The sequence below is a fragment of the Mus pahari genome, chromosome 13 (genome assembly GCF_900095145.1).
Source record: "Mus pahari chromosome 13, PAHARI_EIJ_v1.1, whole genome shotgun sequence".
In the NCBI taxonomy this organism is placed as follows: Eukaryota; Metazoa; Chordata; class Mammalia; order Rodentia; family Muridae; genus Mus; species Mus pahari.
The window spans coordinates 79,987,944-80,013,533 of NC_034602.1; the positions used below are offsets into that span (position 1 = coordinate 79,987,944).

At 40.9% G+C, this 25,590-nt stretch overlaps 1 protein-coding gene across 1 annotated transcript in view; it reads right to left on the reverse strand.

Moving 5' to 3' along the window:
* Positions 1 to 25,205, reverse strand: part of Btc (betacellulin) — a 41,206-nt gene extending 16,001 nt beyond the window's left edge. The window contains exons 1-2 of the mRNA XM_021211270.2: positions 24,868 to 25,205; positions 2,883 to 2,981 (exon numbers count right to left, since the gene is read on the reverse strand). Of these exons, the coding sequence (XP_021066929.1) occupies positions 2,883 to 2,981; positions 24,868 to 24,931 (163 nt within the window). The 5' untranslated portion in view covers positions 24,932 to 25,205. The remainder of the gene's footprint in view (positions 1 to 2,882; positions 2,982 to 24,867) is intronic.
* Between the last annotated feature and the right edge of the window lie 385 nt (positions 25,206 to 25,590).

The following is a 25,590-nucleotide window of genomic DNA, read 5'->3' on the forward strand; positions in this document are numbered from 1 at the left end:
AATTTTACCGCTGGCCATTTTCACTGTGCTGGTAATGCTTATATGTAGTCATACCCACACACACAGAGAGAGAGAGAGAGAGAGAGAGAGAGAGAGAGAGAGAGAGAGAGAGAGAGAAAGAGAAGAGCACACAAAACGAACAAACCTTTAGGAAGAGTTAATGACAAAAGAGGGGAAAACACAAATCAACTGAAATGAAGAAATGTAGAAATGAAAAAGGAGGTATTGCAATTGGTGCCACACAGACAAAGTCAGAATAATGTACCACATTAATCAAGCAAAAATGATGAAGTCAAATGATCTTCATGTATGCAAAATAGGCCTGTCAATATTCATGATAGAAAATTAAAAAGGTTCGAAAATCAAAATCTTGAACAACAAGAAGAAAGTTGGAAGCAATTCCTAATTTCAAAGACATGCACAAAGCTATAAAATAGGATATAGTCATATAAACACAGATACATAGATCTATAGAAGGAAAACAACAACCCACAATTCAATTCAGGTGTATATAATCAATCAAACTGCAGCAAGAGTAATAAGAAGACAAAAAGAAAGACTAGGCTAGGTCTTAAAGAAATGACGTTTGTTGCAGTAGTGGCACACATACCTACCTTGGTGATAACCAAGGACTCTCTAAGACCCACTCAGCAAAAGAGAGTCAGATGTGGTATAAGTTAGTCTTATGATGTACTTGTATTATAATCTCAAATAATAAATTAAGTATGAAAATGAATATTATGCAAAAGAATGGAATTTGATTCTTTCCTTACACTATTCATAATAGTATATTCAAAATGGGTTTGGATTCAGATAAGACCTGAAACTAAAATTTGCATAAGAGATCATAAGGGAAAATTTCTCGATGGTTATGACACGAAAAGTATAGGGACAAATGAAAGTGCTGCTCAGCCAAGGATCAGCAGAGTCAAAGGCAGACTATGGGACAGAGAAAATGTCCCCAAACTGTTTTACGGTGAGTTATTGATATCTAGGATATATAAGAAACTAGTCAACATAATAATACTTAAAATAGGACTATGGAATCAAGTGGGTATTTTACCAAAGAAGATTTACAAATGCTCAACACACACACAAACACAATACACACACACACACACACACACACACACACACACAGAGAGAGAGAGAGAGAGAGAGAGAGACAGACAGACAGACAGACAGACAGACAGACAGACAGAGACTCACACACAGCTGGTTAATATCATGGATCACCAGAGAAATGCAAATCAAAGCCACAGAGATTTTACCTTTCTTAATATTAGTACCAAAAACAAAGGGAGAGAGAAATTATGTGGTGATCTTAGAACCTTGTAACATGTTGGTGAGAATGTACTTAAAATTAGAAGAACAATCACTAGGATTATGGTAAGGAAGATTACTGAACATTGCCAATCATAAGATTATGAAATAATTTCCCAGGGACAATGTGGAAAATGCCATCATTTATAATATTTGAAACTAGACTGAAGGAAAACATTCAACTATATGCAATTGACCTTGCTATCCTTGCAAGGGTGACAGAATCAGGCACCCCCCTAAGCATGACCTAAGATACCAGTAGATTCCATGGTCTATGAACATCCCGCAACCCACCCACAGCTCTGAAGGATGAAATAGGAAGACTGGGCCAGAACTGGTGACTCACATGAGGGAGACTTGCTCAGCATGTTCCTGGCTCTGTGACAGTGTTCCCATGGGACTAGGCAACGAGTATTCACATCTGTGACCATGCTTCCAGCTCAGTGAACCTCCCAGGGAATACACTAAACTCAAACATCTAAAGTGGTCTGCAGGTTCCCCCGCCCCTAGAATTAGAAGTAAGCTTTGTAGAGGTCTAGATCACATAAATCTCTGTAGGACGAAAAGCAACTCAGATCAGCCAACATTAGCAAGTGGTGGTCCGAGACCCAGTCTGGTGCACAGCCTGTTACCCAAGCCTAATACCTTTGAGAATATTAAATCAAGCATCTCCAAGATAAAATATGGAAATATTATTTTCTTCTCCTTTTTAGGGTATGGAAGAAGAAAAGGATGGATGTGTCAAGAATTCATGAATCCAAGACAACATATCACATAATAGAGTGTGGCGCACCATGCATCTGTGATGCCAGGTGAAATGGTGAATCTCAGCAGTTGCTGATTCCACAAAACTCCGAATCACCTAGGAAATGCACCCGTAGGCGTGTCTATGAGGATGTTTTCACAGAACCTTAACTAAGGGGAGAGATTCATCCTGAATGTGTGTGGCAGCATTGGTACAGCTATTGTGCCTGGATACACACACATAAAGGGGAAAGCTAAGGGGCTTCAGTGTTCAGATTTCAATGCTTCCTGACTGTGCATATGATGTGACCAGCTGCCTCAGGCTCCTGGGACCACAGCTTTAGCCGTCTTCCGTTGTACTTTCAAACTGTGAGCCAAAATAAATCCTTCCTTCCTAGAGTCGCTTTTATCAGGATTTTGTCAAAGCAGACAGTAAAGTAACTAAGACCCTCAGTCTATGGCAGCTAATCATGGAGACACAGGAATCGGGGAGATAGGAGTTCAAATCACCGAGCTTCTGTTTACAGGATGTGTGACCTTTGGTGAGATAAACTTAAGGCAGTTTTAACACTACATAAAATCATTCTTCTAGTACTATTTAAATACATAAAATATGGTATATTATTTTTAATTTTGTCTCACTTAGAAAACACTTACAAGTAATGAATAAATTACTTCATGCAAGTTACTTAATACAGAACCTAGTATAGTATTATACGCACACAGAACCACCTAGTAGAGTGAATACTATTAAAAGAGGATTAAGCATTTTGTGTGTCAAGTTTCCAGGACTAACTATGAAGCGTAAGCATTACCTGTGCAGTTTTCCCCAGGAGCTCCACAAAGAGAGCTATTGGTTTCAGGTGTTCTTGTTGTGTTCCCATCTGCTACCACGCAGTGGAGAATCGCAAGACCTGCAGAACCAAAAAAAAACAAACTTGAAACTTGGCTTAATGTAAAGTGTCCTTTAAGTGTCCTGACCCACTGTGGAAAGCGGTAAGCCAGTGACTTCCCTTGTATGTTGTCCTATCCCAACCAGGAAGAGGATCAGGGAGCGCCGTGTCTTGTTCAGCTCAGTGTAAAGACAGAATTTGCAAGTCGGTACTCCTTCCTGTGCTTCAGGAAGGAGACTTGGCTGTAGCCAAAGTAGAGGCTTACCACAAAAGCAGACAGTAGAGGGATGGGGGCCCAGCTACCAGATAAATATGAAGATGTAGAGAGAATAAGTAATGAATCCCCCCCCCAGCCCCCAGCAAAGAATCTAGTCCATTCTCTACAGCCACAATGCTCTGCTGCTTCTCAGAGCTTAACTCGTGGGCATCCTTTCCTTGGGGGAGATGGCAAATAGATATAAATCCATGGGGAATTTTGTTGTTGGTATTAAACCAGGATTTCATGCATACTAGGCAAGCTCTCTGCCATCAACCCATACTCTCACCTCACAATGATGGTTCTTTAAGAATTCTAGGTCCCTTAACATAATAATCTCTAAAGAGAAGTGTGTTGTGGTTGGAATGGTTGGAAAAAAAAATAGCTGGTACTTGTGTTAATCCTGATTCAAGTATGAGATGTCATAGATGAGGTAATCAACGGAAGTAGCACTGTCTGGGTATTAGATCTTACTAAAGATTTCAAAATACTGAAATGGCATCGTACTTTATATTAAGAATTAATGTATTATTAAATATGCTTAAATATTCATTAATCAGTGAAGGTACCTAAAATTCACATTATTGGTAGTAGTAGTAGTAGTAGTAGTAGTATCATTATTATTTTCTGATATTGACAATCAAACCCATGGCCTTTGAAATGCTGGGAAAGTGCTCTACTACTGAGCCAAACTAGCCTTGAGTCTTACTTTAAAATAACCTATTATGGAAATGCATTACAAGATGGAGAAAGAAAGGCAAAGAAGAAGTAGAACTTGACACATGTTGATAGTTTTTGGAGCTGAATTTTGGATGGGTGAGGGTTTATTATGCCAGTCATTCTAGTTCCCGTGTGTCAGAAATGATGAAAGGGAGACTGAATAGGAGAGGGTAGACAATACAAGAAGAGGACCAGAAACACAGCTTGGGAATTGGCTGCTCCTTAGTTCACGGCCTTGTTGAGAGTGTTAAGAACACGAAGTATGTGTTAAGGATACAGATCACCAAACACACCCAGGCAGATACTCAGGGCTCAGTAAATTGCCGCATTATCACGCAGTTGACAGGAACAATAAGCAGTATACATCTGGCCACCGGTTTCTAAGCAACGTGTTCTCCAATTCCAAACATGAGCCTTTGGAAACAACCGGGTGGATAGGATACACTTGACCCTCAAGATGCTCTGAAGCTGCATGGCAGATAATGGGCCAACCAATTAACCATGACACAAAATGACAACAGCATGCCAGGAAACGATGTCTAGCAAGTCATAAGTCAATATTTCCCAAAGACACTCTTTATAATGGCAGCATTTACCAAACTGAAAAGCATTGTTTTAAAGAAAAGAAAAGTGCCAGATGTTGGAGAAATTGAACAGAAATGAAGACTCAAATACACCAGCAAAGGGCAAACTTACCTTTCTTTTCTAGAGGACAATTTAACACAAACCATAAAAACAGAAGTAACTAAACAGTGCAATTCCTCATGCCCAGTAATTACAAACTAGTAAGTTCTCCTATGGAAACAGCACAGGATATATACATAATATATTACCTACAAAGGTCTCTGTGTGACATACATTTGAAAAGAATACAAGTCACTTAAAGCGGAAGCTGCAGGGAGATGGTTCAGTGGATAAGACTTCTTGCTAGGCAATTATGAGAACCTGAGTTCTGGTCAGTGAAACCATAAAAACCCAGGCCACCAGCCCTGCTCCAGGTGCTGTCAAGGAATAAGATGTTGAATGATTGAATGATAGAGTTGGATATCCAACATCACCTTCCAGCAGCTGTGAGGTTGGACCACACACACCATACACACACACACACACACACACACACACACACACACACATACAGAGCTACCTAAGTATATAGCTATACAGAATTAATTGAGCATACTCAACCCACCTCTCTGCAATAAAATGCTAATCAATCATGAAAACAGTTAAAAATTAATAGTACATTTCGGTATATTCCCAAATAATAAAGCAGACTGTGGAATGATCATTTAGCATGGTGGTGGTGGTGGTAGTGGTGGTGGTGGTTGTGGTGTGGGGGTGGGGGGTGGGGGGGTGCATACGCAAGTGTGCTTGTGCACATGCATATAAAGTACATTTCTTCATTCATCTAAAAAGCCAAAAGATTGGCAAACAGAAAATTGATCCAGCTAGTTGGAAAACCTTTTCTTTAATTTCCCTTACCTTTATTTTTCAATTTTTCTAAAAGAGCATTTTGTTTGTTGCAACAGGAGAACAAAGAGTGAATCTTCTTTTTAAAATCCTGATTTGCTCTCCAAACATCTGTTATTTACACTTTCCCTCCAGTACTTGTCCCCCCTTCCCGCTTACAACAGTTGGAAGCAAACGTGTGTGGGCTCCTCAAGCCCGGGAACTAGAGACGATTCATCATTGTAATCTCAGTACCTAACACAAAAATATGATGCATAAAGAGTTAGTAAATAAACAGTCTATTTTTAGAGTGTTTTCAAATCCAAAAATCCCAGTAGCAGATTCTGGGATTTAACTCAAGTCAAATGATATTTAACTCATTTCTAAATTCCAATTCAGAGGAGGCCTTAACTCTGTAGTTCATTTACTCAAAAAACTTCAGAAGAGAAAAAGAAAATAAAAGAGGGAGGGAGGGAGAGTAAGGAAAGGACAGTCTGAGAAGTTGGCTCAGTCAGCAAAGAGCCAGCCACACAGCTGTGAGAACATGAGTTCTAATCCCCTGGCACCCATGTACAGCTTCGGCATGGTAGTGTGCATTTGAAACTCCAGTGCTGGGGAAGAGCTAAGGGACTGGCACCCACAGAGCTTGCAGCCCAGCCAGCCGAGCCAGTTGGTGAGCTCCCGTCTCAGTGGAAAGCGCTGTTTCAAAGGTTAGATGCAGAATAACAGGGGAAGACGCCCAACATCAGCTTTTGGCCTCCATGTCCACACATATAGGCACACACACAAATAGGTGTACACATAATTATTGTAAAGAAATGAAAGAAGGAAAAGAGAGAGGGAAGGAAGGGGGTGTGGGAGAGAGGGAGAGAGGGACAGATGGAAGGGGGTGAGTCTAGGGAAGGTCTAAACCTAGTAGAGATTCAGTATCTAAAACTGAAAGGGGAAATATTTCCTTCTCAGGATTTTTATAAAGGTTAAGTTTTATGAGAAAAAAATGGCTTAGAGTTCTTCACAACTTTTATCTAGCTGCCTTTATTCCTAGTATTACTTATAATTCAAACCATTATTCTCTGCTTCTCTCTAATGGAGGGAACATAGATTGCATTGAGACTGCCCAATTATTCAGACACTTGATTAGGCTAAGTCCTATGGCCAGGCTCCTTCTGCTAATCCCCACTCCACCTTCTGACCTCATTTGACAAAAAACGCCACCAGACTCAGAGGTAGAGACGGGGTCTCTTCTGGCAAGCCAGCGTCCCATGCGAGAAGAGTGTGCCGACAAGCCACCATCCTGTGTAAGAAGTGTATACTGAACAGCATGGTCTCTACCATTGCTGCCACTCAAACCATCTTCAGCTAAGAACCGAGGGCCATGAACTTAGCTGAAAGGAAGGCGTTTCCTTGGCCTGAACAGATCCTAGCAATTGAGAGAAGGCACTTCCTCTCACATTGAACTTCGTCTTGACATCTTTATAGCACCTTTCTCCCGGGACCTAGCTGGAACCACCGGTGAAGTACCAGGAGGCCTTTAAGTACCACAAACCCCATGACCTTTGCTGCGCTCATTTCAGTCATCACGGGACTATGGGTTTAAGATCTGTAAGAAGAGGCTGAGAGTCGGTGGAGCAATCACAAAACCCGTTACCGAATACTACAGGCGACTTTACAAAGAACGCTCTTGTTCCGTCGGTTAGTCAACAGATATTCATCAAGCACTTGTGCTTGGTACCGATGCAAACCCCTGAAAAGTCAAAGATGAAAATATCTTGGCTAACCTCGCTGATCTCATATTCTGCTTTGGAAGATGCGCACGCCACCAAGGTGCTGTACAATTAGCACAGTGAGAGATGACATGAGAGAAAGTCCGAAAGAGAATCCACTCCCCCTGGGGGAAGAGCTTTCACGTGGGAGCAAGGTTTGTGATGAGTTTTGAACGGGGAATAAATGATTTTTAAAGTGTCAATTAATGACTTGCTAAAAATACGTGCAAGCAAAATAATCGCTGTGTTTTTCCTGTTGCGGCAGTGGTTAGCCTCCACGTGGCCATAATAATGCAAATATTGATCATTTCTCACAAAAGCTGTCATAAAATGAGAGGCAATAATTAGCCAGCATCCACTACCCAGGTCACATGGTAGTGGTTAGTCAGTTCCTAACACTTTGATGATCTGCTGTCAGGGTAGTCATGCTGACAAATACAATATTATCATGGAAAAAAAACTGGAAAAATCTTAGGAAAATAAGATCTTAAAATAAAAATCCTACTTCACTGTTTAAGGAAATTTGAGCTCTAGCTTAAAATAAAAAGAAAGCAGCCTGTGGATTATGCCATTGATCACACCGTTGACCTCTGGGGCTGGATACATCTTTCCTATGAGAGATTGCACACTATTGTACTTTTTCATCTAAAGTACAGCTTGTTAGTTTTTTTTTTTTTTTCCACATCCCTTTAATGTGAACCAACTGCACACGGCACAGCCGTCAAGGCTAATACTGTGACTTCATATGGTCTTTTAAAGAGTCACTACCTCATGACAAGGTCCCCAGAGTCAATAATTAGTTCACTATGTGACTTGGAGCTAATGAAGAAAATTTATATTTCCCAAAGAAAGCCTTGGATCATAGATTTTTCTGCCCATCTCATAATCTATTTTATGAAAATCAATGAAAAACGAGAAGTTTTTAAGAAGCGTGGATCATTAAAGCTACCAACGTATTTACGAGACGGAGAACACATCGTGTTCTGGGAAAATCATGACAAAAAGTTGAGGTAGGTATGTAGAAAGAATTCAATTCCCAATCAAAAATAATCACAACATATATTAAGTTACCAAGAACTCTGAAGGTTTTTAAATATCCTACCAACTCTGAACTCAGAAACTATCCTTTCAAAGCATCCACTGAAGCCATATTTAAAATTTCAGTGGAGGGATCCTGTCTGTTGTAAGATAGGCCAATCTCAAGACCAACCGTGGGTGCGATGGGTCACAGTCATTCGCTCATTCAAACCTGCGTCTGAAGCACCTTTCTCTACAATGCTACAAACACTTTCGACTGTGTAGCTCATTTTTCTTGTGGTTTTTCTTTAAAGTCACCTAAAAATAACTATAGCCTCTCTTTCCCAAAGAAGATGATGAAATATTTGTATCTGGCTACTAAGATTCCCTGTGGAGCTTTTCTCTTCTCAAGCTAAGCATACGGGTTCCTTCAAGCATACTTTATTAAGACATGTTAAAAGCCTTGCCTTCTTCCTGTTAATGCAAAGTACCACCCAACATGGTCCTTAAAGGACAGACATGAGTATTGTTCTCAGCTCCAACACTTCTAGTAATGCATGGTCTATCAGCCCCTCTGGGCTGTCACAATAAATAATGAAGTTTTATTCTGCCTACCACAAAGCACACCTACAAAATTCTTGTGTTGCTAGGAAGCAGTGTCTGGATGAACATGTTTTCCCTCTGTTTCTGTTCTCTTTTGCTTCATCTTTTGTATTTCATCTAAGCAGACAGGATGGATATATATATATATATATATATATATATATATATATATATATATTCTTTTTAAAATGTATTGTATGAAGCTTTAACTGTCAAAGAATTCGGAACTTTTTCTTTTTCTTTTGGACTCTTTTATCGAGCCTATCAAATATCCCACTTCACATGATCTATAGAATTTCTCAGGTGCACAAAAAGAAAACGATAAACACAGAATAAAATAAAGGTATATGATTAGCTGTTCTCGCTAAGTGACTGGAAGTTGAGTTCTTATTTTTGGAGGTATTTTTTAAACTATCACTTTTACTCATAAACTTCAAGAAAAGGGGGAGAAGGAATCCAGCCAACCCTTCTACAGCTGTCTGCATTAATTCACTTTGAGATCGTCAAGTTAAAGAAAGAATTACAGAATGTAATAAAGTCGTATCCCCATCCGTCAGCACGGGCACTGAAGTCAGTGAGGACAATGCAAGCATTGAGGAGAGGGCCACCCGACAGCCCATGACACAGTCTCCATGTCAGTGCTGGTGCTGAGGTAAGGAGCAAGCCAGCTGGAACAACTCTTTAAAACGATCACGTATGACCAGCTCTCACTGCACATGCGTGCTGTGTTTGCTCATCTCTGAGCTGAATTTTCCATTTTGAAAGCCAAGGACATTTTTTTATATATATTTTAAAAACAAATATCAGAATATGTTCATTTATCTCTCTCTTAATGATTAAAGACTTCTTAGCTGCCTTGCAGGCCTCCGCCTGTCTATTGAATCCAATTTCTTCTCTAGGACCGATTTTTAAGATTTGAACCACACTCTGTGTCCCATTAGGGACTGGAAGACCACTTCCTACTCAAGCTCCTTGGGCTTCATTTATATTAAAGGACAACAGCATTGAGCGACAGGACAAGAGCAGCTTCAGGATCAAGGGAGCAGGACTTGGGTTCTAGACCTTCATTTTAATCGATAGATTTGTGATTATGGTTGTTACTAGCCATGAAGCTTCAGAGTTCTCTGTGTAACCCTAACTCTTATGTCAAGTCATGAACTTAGCTATGTGCTTAAAGAAAGAGGGGGAAGGAAATTACACAATTTAACTACAGTAAATGCTTTTTGCACTTATAGAAAGCTATATTATCAGTCTCATAAATGGTAAATGGGAATTGACTAATTTCTACATTTTGAATGTAATTTTACTTGTACATAAAATGTTTAATATGGTAACAACAAGATATCATTGCACACACACACACACACACACACACACGAGAGAGAGAGAGAGAGAGAGAGAGAGAGAGAGAGAGAGAGAGAGAATCCCTACAGTGAGTTCTGTATGTAGTTAATGAGAGAAATGGTACAGGAGAAACTTCATGTGCTGCTTCTTTCTTCTGTTTTTGTTTGTTTGACTTTGTTCTTAAAATATCTGAAGTTAATCTGGACCCCCGAGATCTTCCAAACACTGGACCACCAAATAGACAGTATACACCAGCTGATATGAGGCCCCTAACACACATACAGTAGAGGACTGCCGAGTCTGTGTCCATTCAGAGAGGATGCACCTAGCCCTCAAGAGACTGGAGGCCCCAGGGAGTTTAGAGGTCAGGTGGGGTCAGGGTAGGGCATCCACATGGAGATGGGGTGGGGTGGGGAGGAGGTGTGGGATGTGCAGCAGTCGGAAGGTGGATGGGAAGGGATAGGGAATGGAATATGAAGTGTAAAAAGAATGAACTACAAATAAAATTAAATTTAAAAAATATATCTGAAGTTAATAGGTTTTGACTGATTAATAGACGAATGGGGTCTTTCTCATGTGTTGGGTCTTTGTCTCAGCCTAGCTGTATGAGTCAGTACACTATTTATGTCAGTTGGGATTTCTGACTTGGCTGGTTGAGTCAATGGCACAAATATAGTTGATAAGGTCAGATCTGAGACAGTACAATTGAGTAACAACTAAGTCATAATCATTCTTCCTGACCCCTAAATACACAGCTAATATAGTTTGTTTACAGTTTAAACCAATGCAAGGAGGAAAACTGTAAGCACCAGATGACTTTCCCATAGCATCTTCACTGCTAAGATGAGAAATAGAATCTAGGATGTGTGAGCTGAGTGGTTCCCAGGTCCAGAAAACATCCATATCTAATATGCAGCTGGAAACAATGACAGGGTGGAGCTGCTATTGAACACTGGGCTTGTGCTTGACTAAGATAAAGATTGTGACGTGGCGAAATTTAGTATTTGTGCTCTCCTGTAAAAAATAAAGTCAACCCTTCTTTTACCTTCTCCGTTGCTGTCTCTCAGTGTTTATAAACTATGCCCTTGTAAATGCTGCCCTGAAAATAAGGTATCATTGAGTTTGTCTCAAAGCAAACCCATAAGAAGAGAAATTAGCTCAAAAGAACTTTTCCTAGAATCTAGACTGAGACAAGGATTACAAGTTAAAATCCTAAGGCCATGAAAATGATGGAAAAGGATAGGAAAGAGAGAAGGGAGGAACTGAAATGCTTGTCTTCATTGGACCACACAGGGATAAAGGGGTCCTCCAGACTGTGTGTTTACCTACACATAGGCCACATCAGTGGTTCAAAGAGTCACTGAATCTAAGTTATGTTTCAGTAAAACAGAAGGAAGGAGAAATGAATTGGCCCAGGTGGGTGCATCACCGGGTCCCACTGACAAAATTCCTTCTGCTAGATGCTAATTTCCTCAGGTGGATGGGAAGCTGACCAAGAGGCAAGGAGACAGCAGAAGAGCTCATCGGTTGGCCCATTGCATTCCAGCACAGGAACCTGGGTAGCGGGACACCTCTTAGGAAACTCAAAAACTGTTCCAAGACAAAGTAGGGTTTCTGAATTCTTTCAAAGGATTTTACCTGGAAAACTTCCTAGTCTATCAAACTAAAGATGGACTTCTGGGTCCCCAGGGCCTGGGAGGAAAGCCTGGGGAGGGAGAAAAAAGCAGCAGGGACATCACAAAGATGTCACCTTCATTCAAAATCAGGGAAGTAAAATACCAGCATGGCTTCCCCCAATGTGAAACTCTATTCTCCATTAAAGATACAATATCTTAGTGTCTGAAAAAGGCTAAGAATAATAGACAATAGCATTTTTAACATAAAGTATTTCTCCAAAGTGTTGCTTTTAAAGCCCAGCATGGGAAGTAATTTAATAACTTGTCACATATAAACTACATATAACATGTAACTCATACACTGAAAAACCGTTGACACTCAATAATGCCTCTGCTAGTTAGTCAACTCATTCCTGGTTCACCCTTCCCATTACTGAATGTGGGATGGGAGACTAACTTGAGTGGAAATCTTGCTACAACATTGATAATGTTTCTTAAACTACCAATTATCAAAACTTGATTTATTCTGATTCCCATTTCTTTATGATTATCATGAGACCAGATACTCAGGCATCCTATCATTTTAAATAAAAATCCATGAGCCCACTGAATTATCATATTAGTTCAGAAAAAAAGGGGGAGAAAGAATCAAGAGAAAATGGCAATTTATTTTTAAGAAGGATTATCCAAGCTCACAGGAAGAAGGAATTATGTAGTTGGCTTCTAAAACCAGCAATAGCCCAACCTCTGACCTGGCATGGATGTTATGGGAGTAATCAACCCCTTTTTGCTTGCATTTAAGGCCTGCTCCATAAGGTAGAAACCATACTTGACACAGAAAGAAAGACCAAGAACCTGGTACTAGATAGGTAATTGGAAATGGGGAAACCTACTACGACTTTTCTAGTAAGTAAACATGGCAGAGAAATGAGTCCAGATGGCATATGGCTATACACATAGATAACAGTGTATCATTCAGTCTTCATCTGAGAAGATTCTTCCTGCAGTTATAATTAGCATAGAAACCTACAATTAATGAACATGAGGAAAACAAGAGACTTAAGTACATTCGTCCCTCACTGGGATCTCTATGTCATACTCTTTCCTCAAGGTTTAGGGAATCTATGCAGAAGAGAAGGCAGAAGGATTGTAAGAACTAGAGGTGGAGCATGCCTTCAAGGAAGCAACATTTTCAGACAAGCCAGATGTCAGTCACATGTCAGTCACAGTGAGTGACAGCATGCACAAGAACTAATCAAGCCAGACAAAATATCAGCGCAGAGAAAGGGAAGCAGGCATAAAATCTCACCTTTATCCAAGAAGCTATTTGCAATTGATAGCTTCTCTGGGAGAAATCATTTTTCTTCAATGGTTGATAAGAGGTATATCAGTCACACTTCAAGACATACTCAACTCTCAAGAGTCATGAGTCAACACCAATTGGACTCAATTGTCTTGTTTTGTTTTCCTACAAAGAGAAGAGCAAGAAGCTGGCTGTGCAGGGTGGAGGGGGGAATACAGCAGGAGTTGGGGAAGGGAAAAATGTAATCAAACTACATCATATGAATTTCTTGAGGAATAAATAAAATGTACTTTAGGTGAGTTTGAATAAGCCAACTCCCCTTAGCATTCATCTGTCATTATCTTTATCAGTAAAACTGTTCATAAAGACTAAAAAATCATAAGAAAGAAAAGCACATTATATTAGGAGTATACTTCAAGTGCAAGGAATATAGAAAATCAGTTATACCAGGATCCCATGGAGACACAATGTGTCAAGCTGGAGAGATGTTAAACAAAAACTTCCTTAAGGAGCAGGACACTGATATGAATCGGAGGCAATGATGTAGAAATGAGCTTCGTGTATGCAAGAAACAGTGGGCAAAGCTGGCTGGCTGGAGAAGAAATGCTAAAAAGAGAATTCTCAGGAATCAAGGGCCCTCTTGATGTGTGTGCTGTGACTGTGAAATGATTCAGTCGATTTTCTTGTGTGACTTAGGAAAATAAGACTCATTAGGAAACAGTCACACCACCTATTTCATAGTTCTATGCCTGCTCAGCACATCCTGAAGACAGATTTGCAGTTATGAGGTTGATTAGTCTAGAAAACCACCCAATTCATACATAATAGTGATGACTGCTGTTTGGGTAGCAATCATTAAGAAAGAACAAGAGGGTATCATTTGGTTGGCTTTTGTTTCAAAAAGTGAACTGAGCCTTATAATTACGTATACAAACTTATCTCACAACACAAAGCCACTCTTCTGGCTGACTGCAATTACAGACGGTCTCTAATTTATCTAAACACGAGTGAAGATTTTTCTCCCAGATTTCTACTGCAAAGTGGTAATGTTAGAAAAAAAAAAGTGGCCTCTGACATAGCATGGCCTCTGAAATTCCCATCAATCTATTTTAGCAGATACAGCCGTGGTTTCTGTTTCCTTAGCACAAAGGTCCAGTTGATAGCTATTATTCAACTATCAAGTGTTCGGAGAGACTTCGAGGTAGAAACATCCTCAGGCATAAGATTGCTGCTATATTCCAAGATGGGTCCCATGAGGAAAAAAAAGTCACTGAACCAGTTTTGGGTAGAAAAGAAATCAAGTAATTTTCTGCTTCACTGTTGGCTTCCGGCTCTGGTGGCTTGCCTCTTCTCATCTCCGGGGAGGCTGGCAGCTTCTTCATTTGAAGATCTTCTAACCTTCAAAACATCCTCAAGGTGAAGTGTCTTCATTCTGTATTCATAAAAACACAATACATCCCGGAAGACATTTGGTCCACCTAGTTTCCCACCCGGAGATCACTTCTGCACACTCCCCATAAGTGCTAAGAACTCCCCTCAGTGTGTCCAAGTGTGAGAAAATTCACCACATCCTAGAGCATTCGATTCCATTTTTTTGTTTTCAAGGCTTCACATGAGAAAGGATTTCTTCCCAGATTAAGGGGAGTTCGCCTCCTTAGGCTTCAAGCTCATTGATCTAGCTTGCACTCTGAACCACGTGGAGGGACCTTTTGTAGAAACCGCACTTTCAAGTATGTTCAATTGTCTTGGATAAAGCAGGATTTATCCTTCCCAGTCCTGTTTCCTCGGTGATGTGTTTATGTGCATCATGTTTGCTTCTTCAGTTATCATCAGTCTGATTCCTGAGCTCTCAGGAGCCCCAGGGATGAGCACACAGCTCACTCTTCATCCCCAGCATTCCATAGGGCTGATCCTCAATCCCCCAAACCACTCCTGCTTGTGTTGTTTCTTGTCTTTCCTTTCTTTTCTTTCATCCTCAGCCTTTTCTCTGATTTACATACCACAAGTTTGACGTCACCTACACTGTTTCATTTTTATTTTGTTTTGTTTGAGACTGGGTTTTACCAGTAGCTCTGGTTGGCCTTGAATTCAAAGAAATATCCCTCTTTCAGCTTTTGAGCAGATGTACCCTCGTTCCTGATCCTGGTTTTGACTACTTTACATTACTCAGGAAAACAGAGCAATCCCTTTTATGAATATATATGCAGTACATGCAAATACACTGAAATAAAAAGTCCTGTGAGGCATCTGCCTCCTCATGATCACTGTAGTCTTAGGATTAACCAAAACATGGATACAGTGTCAATTCTAGCAACATACAAGGAATAAAGACAATATGACATACACATAGAAGAGGATGCTCTGGATCCTTGGAAACAAAAGAAACCTCTCCACATGTGATGCTGTTTGAAAACAAGTCATTAAATCAGGTCTCCACTGAAAGGCATCAAGGAATTAAGTTCCGTCTCCAAAGGGAGGAGTAGCTATCTATGTATCTATAATTACTCTATAATGACACACTGTTCTTCAGCTAGAAATCCTTTTTAACATGTAGTCTCCTAGGATCATGTTAGAGAAGACCCTAATAGGTCTGGAATGAAGCAGATGGTGTGTACTTTTCACAGTCCCTGGGGAAACAGCTGAGGTTGAATCCCACAGTTCTCACTTCTGGTTGGCCTCCATAGCTCAGACGGCTGCCCTGAAGCAAAACTGACCTCTTCCAAATATGGTGTCATGCACCTTCTTTGTCTCTGATTGTCACCTTTGGAGTGAGCTGTAGTCTTTGTGTCTCCTTCCGTATGTATCTAAGCCCTGTCTATAGAGCTGATGAATTCCTACACTGAGATATTTACACGTTTTCTTCTCGTAGACATGGTTTTGATCAGAAGAGATTTCCCTTGCCTCTAACTCGTTTCTCATCTGTTCTTCTGCACACTAAGATCACTCTTAAAGCACCGTGTTTATCAGCTTACTACCCTATGGAGAAACCAATATAGTGCCTTTATCCGTTATTATTACAACCCTGAGAAGGCCAATGGATGCGAGTTAAAGAGAAAACAAGGTGTCCCTGGATGTTCCAGAGCCGCCATACAATAAGTTGAACTTGGAAGATGAAGAATAACACACTTGTTTTGGTTTCTTCTCTCGCAGGAACATGAATCAGTTTTCTTAAACATGTCATTATGTCATAATCATTAAAAAAATTTAACCCTATTAATAATTAAAACATTAGTCTCTCTCAAAAGATTCTATTGTTACCACAAGATGAACTAGCACTACTTTCTAGTGGTGATAATCTCCAAGTTTATAAAGCCTAGCAGTGGGGGATTAGGGACCAAAGGAGTTGGGCATCATGATGTATACCTGTGATCTCAACATTCAGGAGTCTGAGGTAGGCCTGAGTTCTATAATGAGACCTTGTCTAAAAACACAAAACAAAGAAAAGAACCATGAGACATACTATTGACCCATACCTTTGATTAATGTAAAACAACCTATCACCGAGCTGTAGTGAGCAAGGCAAAAGGCAGAGTGAACTTTTCCTCAGTGTTTAAACCAATTCACCACTTAAGAAACCATAAAATATTTTAAAGTTTCACTTGTCACTAAAAGCACGACTTTATCTAAATTACAAAATCACCTGGTTCCAGTTCCTAAGAACCCCAAAGAGGAAGCTTTATCAAGAATTCAGTGTCCCAATTAAAGGCTTTATTTTAAAAAGTCCCTCCTTCTGTAGTCAATATTTCCCTCAATACACCACAAAGCTAACTTTGTAATGTAGGCATTTGAGAATTCTCCTTCTTTTGGTGCGCTCATTAAAAAAAAAAAAAATTGCACATATTCATCTGCCCACCTCTGAGATGTATACTCCTCTACCACTGTCATGGAAGAGTTGTCTCCAGTCTTCAATCCACTAACGGATTCTCTATCATTCAGCCCTTAGATTCTCCTGCTATGAGGATCATATTTAATCTGCGCTATATACACTCTCATTTGCGATGAACATTTTAACACAACATGTTATAAACTCATTTTAGAAGATAATTGTTTACAATTAAATTATTCTTTTTAGTTCATTGATGCCTAATAGTCATAGACATACTTTAAAGTAATATTAGGCACCCTTTAAAACAGTAAAATTAAAAAATTAAAATAAATTCAGATCTCTCTCATTATTATATGTTTTATAAATAACAATAGTGCTCTCTGTCCCAAGCCCAGCTTTTTACCATATGCGAGAACCCTACTTTGGGATAGAATGATATGCTGCTAGTGGTGGTCATTAACACTAATGTCCATGAGTAAATCAAATTCTGCCAGCTCATCTCACTCAGAGACCAAGTTCTGATGCCATCTTGACAGAAATCTGTCTAGAAAAAAGTAAGTCATGTTTAACAGATCTAAACACATAAATGCAAAAGAGTTATGGGAGAAATTAAAGGTCTCCTGAATTTTGGTTATCACAGCTCTCTCTCTCTCTCTCTCTCTCTCTCTCTCTCTCTCTGTGTGTGTGTGTGTGTGTGTGTGCGCGCGTGCGCGCGCGCGCGCGCGCACGCGCGCACACATGCACGCGTGCATTATAGTGTAAAGTTTACATTAAGCACTTTGTTGCCTACTATGAGGAGATAGTGGTCTAAGAAGACTCCTGGACTAACTCACACTCATTTGCTCAACAAGCACTCACTGAATCCTGTACAGAAGCATTGCTCTAGGTACTCAGATGTGCACTCTAACAAGACCTTTGCTGTGGTGGTGGATAAGCATTCTTGCCTTCTTTTTCCTCCAGAGGTGAAGAGTGACGCTTTCTTCTTTTCCTTTGCTCAAGGTACAGAATTCATCGCTTCACTAATTTAATGAATGCAATGGTTCTATTTCTAGTTTTTAAGCTATACCTATAAAGTATTTCCTAAGTTACCCACATATTCACAAAGTTGAGAATGGCCATACTGTTCGAGACATGTGTTTCGCGGTTCCTGCATTATTCTATATTGACCTCAGAATGACCCTGTGTCCCTCAGTGATGATGATGATTCTGAGTGTCAGAGAATGAGATGTGGGTAAGTTAAGTAATTATCTCTGTTGTAAGCCACCGACGGAACAACTTAACATTATAAATGGCTACCTAAAGAATTTGAATTTTTCTCCTGAAAATTTATGAAATAGTATTGTTTCCATTTTTCTGATACTCAGAAATAAATTTTGACATTTTATCACTGACACATCTTCCAAATTGACAGTTCTATTCCTTTTTAATTGAAGCAATTATGTCTGTAATTCAAATAAATGAGACAATGTTATTGTGATGAGATGACTTCAAATATCAAAATCACCTTGTACATATATTCAACTACTGTGGAATAACTGTGCCTCCCATCAATGTCAGACAGCGATGTGAAGCTCTTAACTACCTGAAATCAGAATCAAAATTATCAGGTGAAAAGAATCTATGGCTGTGTTTCATATTCAAAGGCTAGATATGCATTTCAATTTTCTTGCAAATTTATGTTGCACATTTTCCTTACAAAATCAGTCAAAGTAAAGTTCTTTGAGGAGAGATTTTTGTCTCTAGATTATTTCACAACTTGCAGAGTCAGAAACACAAGAAACTAAGGTTGAAGAAAAAGATGTTTTTCATCAATCAATACATCCTGATTATAATTGGGAATCCAGGCTCAAAATTGCAACAAAAAAAAATATTAAGAAGGCATCAGTCACAATGACTTTTTCTCTGATTTCCTATTGTCTAGTATAATGGATTACGTGCGTCTGAAATGTAATGTTGGGACTCACTGTAGATGCTTTATAGAGATGAAGATCATCCATGCAATAGCTGTGGTCTACTCCTGTCAGGTTTGATAATTGAAGGTACTAAGCCTGAGAGGGTTTTAGGGACCGAGGTCTCAGAGTTAGCAATTCCCAGCACTGGGGATTATAGCCAGTGGTCTGGCTAAGCCTGCTTCTTAACTCCTATTTTAATCCAGATCAGAGTGGACCTTGTCACGTCTTCTCAGTAACAGGCAAGTGGATCTAATCTAGACTAATATAAAACAATGCCATCACCCAACTCCAACTAGCTACAGGAGCACATGGGTGCCACATGGCTGCAAACAGACTATACCAGGAAGGTGTCGGAGTCATCTTATATATTCTTGTTTATTTAAGTGTGGGATCAGACTAGACTCTCTGGAGTGATGCTTGTCACAGGCCGAAGTAAACACCTGCTCCAAGTTAACTCTACCAATAAGGACAGCCCAGGCCCTGGTTCACAGGCAGGCAGGTTACATGGGTGGATTGAAGAACTGGAATCTTCCAAATACCCACGATAGCCAAAGATGATGGAGATGCACAGGGAGGCAGTATCACTGAAGGTGAGGAGACAGCTATGAGGAACTCCATCTTTTAAAAATAAGCCAGGAATATGGGATCCCAGTGACACCTTTAATACAGCGTGACACCTTTGGCTTTTAGGGTCTTGTCTAGCCCATTCAGCAGTGGATGCTTATCTAGTAGGACTCGGGAACTCACTTCACACTTTAAAATTCATACTCAAGAATGTCAGAAACATAGACTCCTTACAGGATTCCCTATATCTATATTCCTCATCTAGCTCCTGTACTAAGTGGATATGTTTTATAGATCAAATAAGTTCTCATTGTTTGAGATCAGTGCCTATCCTGTACTACATTACTGGTCACTTTGGGGCTGAAAAAATGAGATAAAAGCTATAGAGATGACTTTATAAAGATTTCCCCCAAAATATAAAGAGTAACAATGCAGAGATTGCATAGACCAAGCAGAGACCTAAACACTGTGTCCATCAGAAGCCTAGAGGACAGACTACTAAGAAGATACTTAGGAGGAAATCAACTCCAAGGCCTCCAAAAATGTCTTCATGTAGCTGTGCGAAAGATCCTTTGGCCTTTCTCCTAGCTGATCTGTCCTGGATCCCCTGATGCTCAGAACAGCTTGGACCACACAGCTCACTCCAGAGAAGGGAGGAGAAAGGTTTGTGTGCCCTAGCTGTAAGCTAGGCAGTTCATGTGTGATTTAGAACAAATAAAGAATTCTCTAGTACAGACAAGACCAAGGGGAGCAGCCTCCAAAGCAAATCCATTTCAGTGTCCACAGAGGCTACCAAAGCTGTATCTTGTTGTTTTTCTTCTATTGAAATCCACGAATGTAACTTCATTACTCTTTACTGGTGAAAAGCATTGCTCTCATAGACAAGAGATAAGTCACCTGGCATTGAAAGAGCATTTTCAGCTGCCTTAATTACGTTCCCTGTCCTTCCCTGACCCATGAAATAACTTCTTTTTCTTTTCTTGGTGTTAGATATTAAACCCAGGGCCTCAAACATGCTAGATACTGAGGTATATTCCCAATATCCAAATACTTCTTTTGAAGAGGTTTTTTTTTTTTTTTGACCAATCAAATCTTCCCTAGGACCCACCCTATAAGACACGCCCAACATGTGTGAAGTTTCAACATAGAACAGAAGAAATGACCTTACTTTTTGCAAAATGAAAGCCTTTCTTGTGGAAGGCTCTTTCACACCTGCAGTACCAAGCTCACATAGCAAGGGATGAAAAGCCACACCCTCCAGCATCCCTGACCTGTGGGCCACTGTTTTGCAACATGAATTCAAAAGATTTGCTCGACGTGTGACTTTCTTGTGGGAGCATGTTCACCAGCAGCCATGTGCACTTATCCATTCATTTAACTAATCATTTTGAATTCCCATTTTATGCCAGGCATTCTCTATTCAACCCCTCAGGAGCAAAGAAGGCCAAATAATGAACTCGGAATTTTTAAAAGATACAAATGTTCTATTAGTAACCCATTCCTTTATACAATTCATACCACACTTTCAAAACAAGAAAATTGAATGTGAGCACTGCTGGGCTCTCCAAACTCATTCTGTAATTCATGCCATTAACCCATGGATCAGGGAATAACAATCTACATATCCTTCAAAAATGTAAAGAATGAGCACAAGTATTTCATGGTCAGTTGACCTGAACAACTGATAATCAAAGTAGGAGATTACTTAATTGATATGAATTCAGATTAAATACCCCATCTCTCTCCAACCATCAACCCTCCACCCCCCCCCAAAAAAAACCCTTCTATTTCTTTAAATTCTCAGTACTAAAGACTCTCGGTAACTACTGAGAGTCCTTCCTTTAAGGTACAGTCATTAGCCTTAGAAAGCACATTCTTTTCAATCAGATTTGCTTTCCTCTTCAGTTTGACTTGTGAGCACTAAAGTTAGCAAGAAACAAGAGTCACCCAAAGCAGATTTAGGTTCTCAAGGTTTGTCTTTGCATGCAAGCAAATGCAACCAGAGTCCAGAATGAAATCATTCCAGGGTGTTCCCCACTTTTGACAAGTGAGAACTCGTGGATTAGTTTCTTTGTCATTTAAAGAATCATATAGGACATAGATTTGACTACATTTTATCTCCTATAATCCTAAAAGGTAGGACTAAAACACATTGTTAGGGTGAAAAGAAAAGAAGAGAAGAGAAGAGAAGAGAAGAGAAGAGAAGAGAAGAGAAGAGAAGAGAAGAGAAGAGAAGAGAAGAAATGAGAAGAGAAAACAAGAGAAGCGAAGAGAAAAGAGAGAAGAAAAGCAGTATTCAACATCTCTATTTGAATGGTGCCCTCTGAGCCACTGGAATTAGATCCCAATCAGCTACTACTAGAATTAGTAGCTGAATTTGATTAACAAGAGAATAAGAATGAGAAATGGAAGTCAAAATTTCCAGTGATTCTCTAAAACACTATTTTGAATAGTTTTAATAAAATAAAACCAACTCGATGTGTGTAAGGTATATTAAGCACATAGATAAGTATATGTTTACACATATAGATTTACATTATGTGTTAAATTTATGTGTATCTTATAAAACTAATTGTTTTGTGGTATACCTCCTTTTTTCTATCTCCAACTCAATTTTCCTTCATAAAATTCCTAAAGGGAGCAACATAGATAGATAGATAGATAGATAGATAGATAGATAGATAGATAGATAGATAGATAGATAGATAGATGAAAGAAAGAAAGAAAGAAAGAAAGAAAGAAAGAAAGAAAGAAAGAAAGAAAGAAAGAAAGAAAGGAAGAAAGAAAGATATATTATCTTTTGTTGCATCTCCACCTACAAAACATATGGTATTCCTGACTGATAATGTTTTATTTCAGTTATTTGTGTGTGTGAAGAATGTGACGTTGACACACCTCCTCTTTGTACAAATGAACACAGTGACGTCAAGAAGCACTTAACTTGCAGGAATCCCAGGGACATGGAGGAGCAGGGGTGGAGCCGGTCTCCCATCTGCTCGGTGACAGTATGCAGTGTTCTTTCCACTGTCACGCAGGTCACATCACCTCACATCACACTGCTCACAGTTTTTGCAAAAGTAAAATGACATATGGTTTAAATTAGGAATGGGACTTGCAGTGTGCCTGTGTGTGTGTGTGTGTGTGTGTGTGTGTGTGCAAGCCTGCACTTGATAGAAGGAGGAATACTTAATGGAAATAGTGATGTCAACAAATCACATCCCTTGGCCCTTTGCAAGCATGTAGGAGGGGATCTAGAGACAGAATCCAGCCTCCTAAGCCATCAGTTATTAGGGAGGTTGCACACTTAGGTTTCCCTGGGTGTATTGTGACACTGGGTGAGAGGATTGGGTTATTTGTTTTGTTTTGGTGTGGTTTGGGTTTTTTTTTTGACACGTTGAGAGTATGAAACAGATATTGACAGTTATGGGGGGGGGGGGGAGGAAGCCCATCAGCCCTGAAAGATCATTTCTTTCCTGACTCTCCTTCTGGCCCAGAAACGTAGCTCATGCTTAACTCATACACTCAAGACAATCAAGCCATGTAGCCCATTGTCCCTTCCTCTCCCACAGGGCACCCTAATGCCGGTTTTATCTCCTCTGATTCATTGTTTACTTCCTCCATTCATGACTTGTAACTGCTTATTGATTTCTGATGAGATATTTTAACTTGTCTTGGATTTGTTTGGGGACGTTTATTTTTGTTTTTTTGCTTGTTTGTTTTGGTTTGGTTTTGGTTCTCGCTAATCTACTTTTTTTTTTCCTCAAACCAATTGCTTCTTTTTCCAGAAGAAAATGACTGCTGAACCAGCATCCCTCGACTAGAGGCTTTCGCCTTTCCCACTCTTATCCTGGCTTCCTCTCATCTTTCAGATTCTCCCAGCACTCACACATCTGTGTGCCTTCGCATCATTCCATAGTCAACATGGAGCTCTCCCTTCTCTGCTTGTCTGGGCTTTTCCCTGTCACTTTGGCATTCCCAACTCAACATAAAGCAAGAACCACGCCTGAGAATCTCAGGGCCACTCTTCCACCCACTTCCTGTATACATTAGCATATTGTTCACTATACCAAGATGAAGAAGGCCTTGGCTGGGGGTGGGGGCAATCCAGACAAGGTAGAGGATGTGAGCGCCAGCTTTGTTCAAGTGACACTGACAATGGTTTCAACACTTCCTCTACACCTCCATCTCATGTCCTCTTGGTCCACATCACTCTACAGTGGCTTAAGGTGACATGCCTCCACTGTAGGCTAAACGAGTCCTTCCTCTCTAACCTGGACCTCACATGCAATCCTCCTGCCACCAGGTTGACACGCATTTTTACCTTCCTCTCTAGTTCTGGAGACACAGCCAAATAAAAAAAATCTCACTTATATTCATCTGTTTTTCTACCATGAAAGACAATCTTGTCCCTTTTTATAGTTGTTAGCCCTCTCCAGGCTTGAGAGAAGGTATATAATAAAGCTCAGTGACACATGAGAGGTCCCTCTCCTCCCAATGTCTCAATGCTCCTAGACTCCACATAAAGCTAGGAAGCACTCTCCCTTCCAGAACCCTCGAGGACCTCGAAGCAGAGGTCTGGAGATGGCTGGACTCTGCCGACAGGCTGTCCCTCTCGTCTGCTACTCAGAGGCAGAGGGCAGGATGTCACCTGAAGCTGCAGCTCTGCTTCCTGAGCACTGGCTTCCAGGGAACTGCCTCTCTTCTCTTGCTTCCCGCGGACATCGCAGCCAGGAGTTCTCAGCCAACAGGCCCTAACTTTCCAAATAAAGAGATGTATTTCCTCTCCTTACTTCTTAAAGTAGGAAGCAACAGGTTCTGAGTGAGGCCCTTAGGTACTTTTTCATTTCTCTTTCCTTTCTAGTCCTGAAGGAAACAGTCACAGAAAGCTCTCTCCAGAGAGGACTTCCCACTTGTAGCTCCTGCCACGGGAATGGAAGAAAGAAAAGGGAGAGAGAAGGTGTGTGTGTGTGTGTGTGTGTGTGTGTGTGTGTGTGTGTTTGTTTTAGGAGCATGTGAGAGAGACTGGACTGCTCTTGAGATTACCTGTAGCTTAGGAGGATTCATTACACACACACACACACACACACACACACACACACACACACACACACACACACACACACACAAGCACGTTGCTCTCCAGTCCATGCATGTTAGGAATGCCCGCCTCTGCCTCCTGCAAGTACCCTCAGTACAGACTCCCCTGCTCCTGCCTTTGAGATTCTCCTCCCATCTCAGGCACCTGCTAAGCACCTCCGGTCCCTGCCAGCACCTTCCTTGAGCTCTGCTCCTGGCACTCTGAGGTGCCACCTGAGCACAGCCCAGCTCAGGATCCCTTCCACCCTGGGGCCTCGTGTCCACCCAGGGAAGCCTCCAACAGGTGCAAGCCAGAGGTGGGATCTTAGCTTCCTCAGCTCTCTCTTTCAGCAAGGCTCACAGGACTCCAACCCCCTGACTTTCCTCCTGATCTGTAGCTCTCAGAACAAACACTTACCCAGGGCAAAGGCTAGGAGCAGCGGTAGGGAGCTGACACTGCTGCCCGGGGCTGTCGGATCCATCAACTGTGCTGTGAGGGGCAGGGCAGCCCCTGGACGAGTCTTCAGGCTCCTTCTCTGTGCCCTTCCCGGGCCCTGGCACCGAGAGAGTGCTTGGAAACTAATCCCCCGAGCCAGGAGGAAGCGAAACTAAGCAGCAGGCAGCCTGGCTACAGAGCAGGGAAACACCCGGGGCGGGCAGCCAGCGGGCTCCAGTGTCACCCAGAACTAGGAGCCTCCTATTTATCCTGGAGCCTTCTGCACACACCCCCGGAGAGGCACACCACTTGGTGCTGGTAGCCCGCACGCTGCTCCCACCCAGCTGCCCCACACCCATGCTCACGCCCAAGGACAGGCTCAGAGGGCCACGGGGCCAGCTCACCCACTCCCCCTGCTGGGTCTCACCTGATGGTTCATTTCTCTCCCCCCAAGGGACAGAACAAGGTAAATGGGGCCCAGAAGAGAGGCAGAAGAGGACCTGGCCATGTGGCCTCAACTCATGAAGCCCTCTGGGGGAAAGTCTAGAAGTCTCCTTCCGGCCTAAGGAGCGAATTCTGAGACTAGAGCGAAGTGCGCTGAAAAGAAAAGAAGAAAGAAAGAAAGAAAGAAAGAAAGAAAGAAAGAAAGAAAGAAAGAAAGAAAGAAAGAAAGAAAGAAAGAAAGAAAGAAAGAAAGAAAGAAAG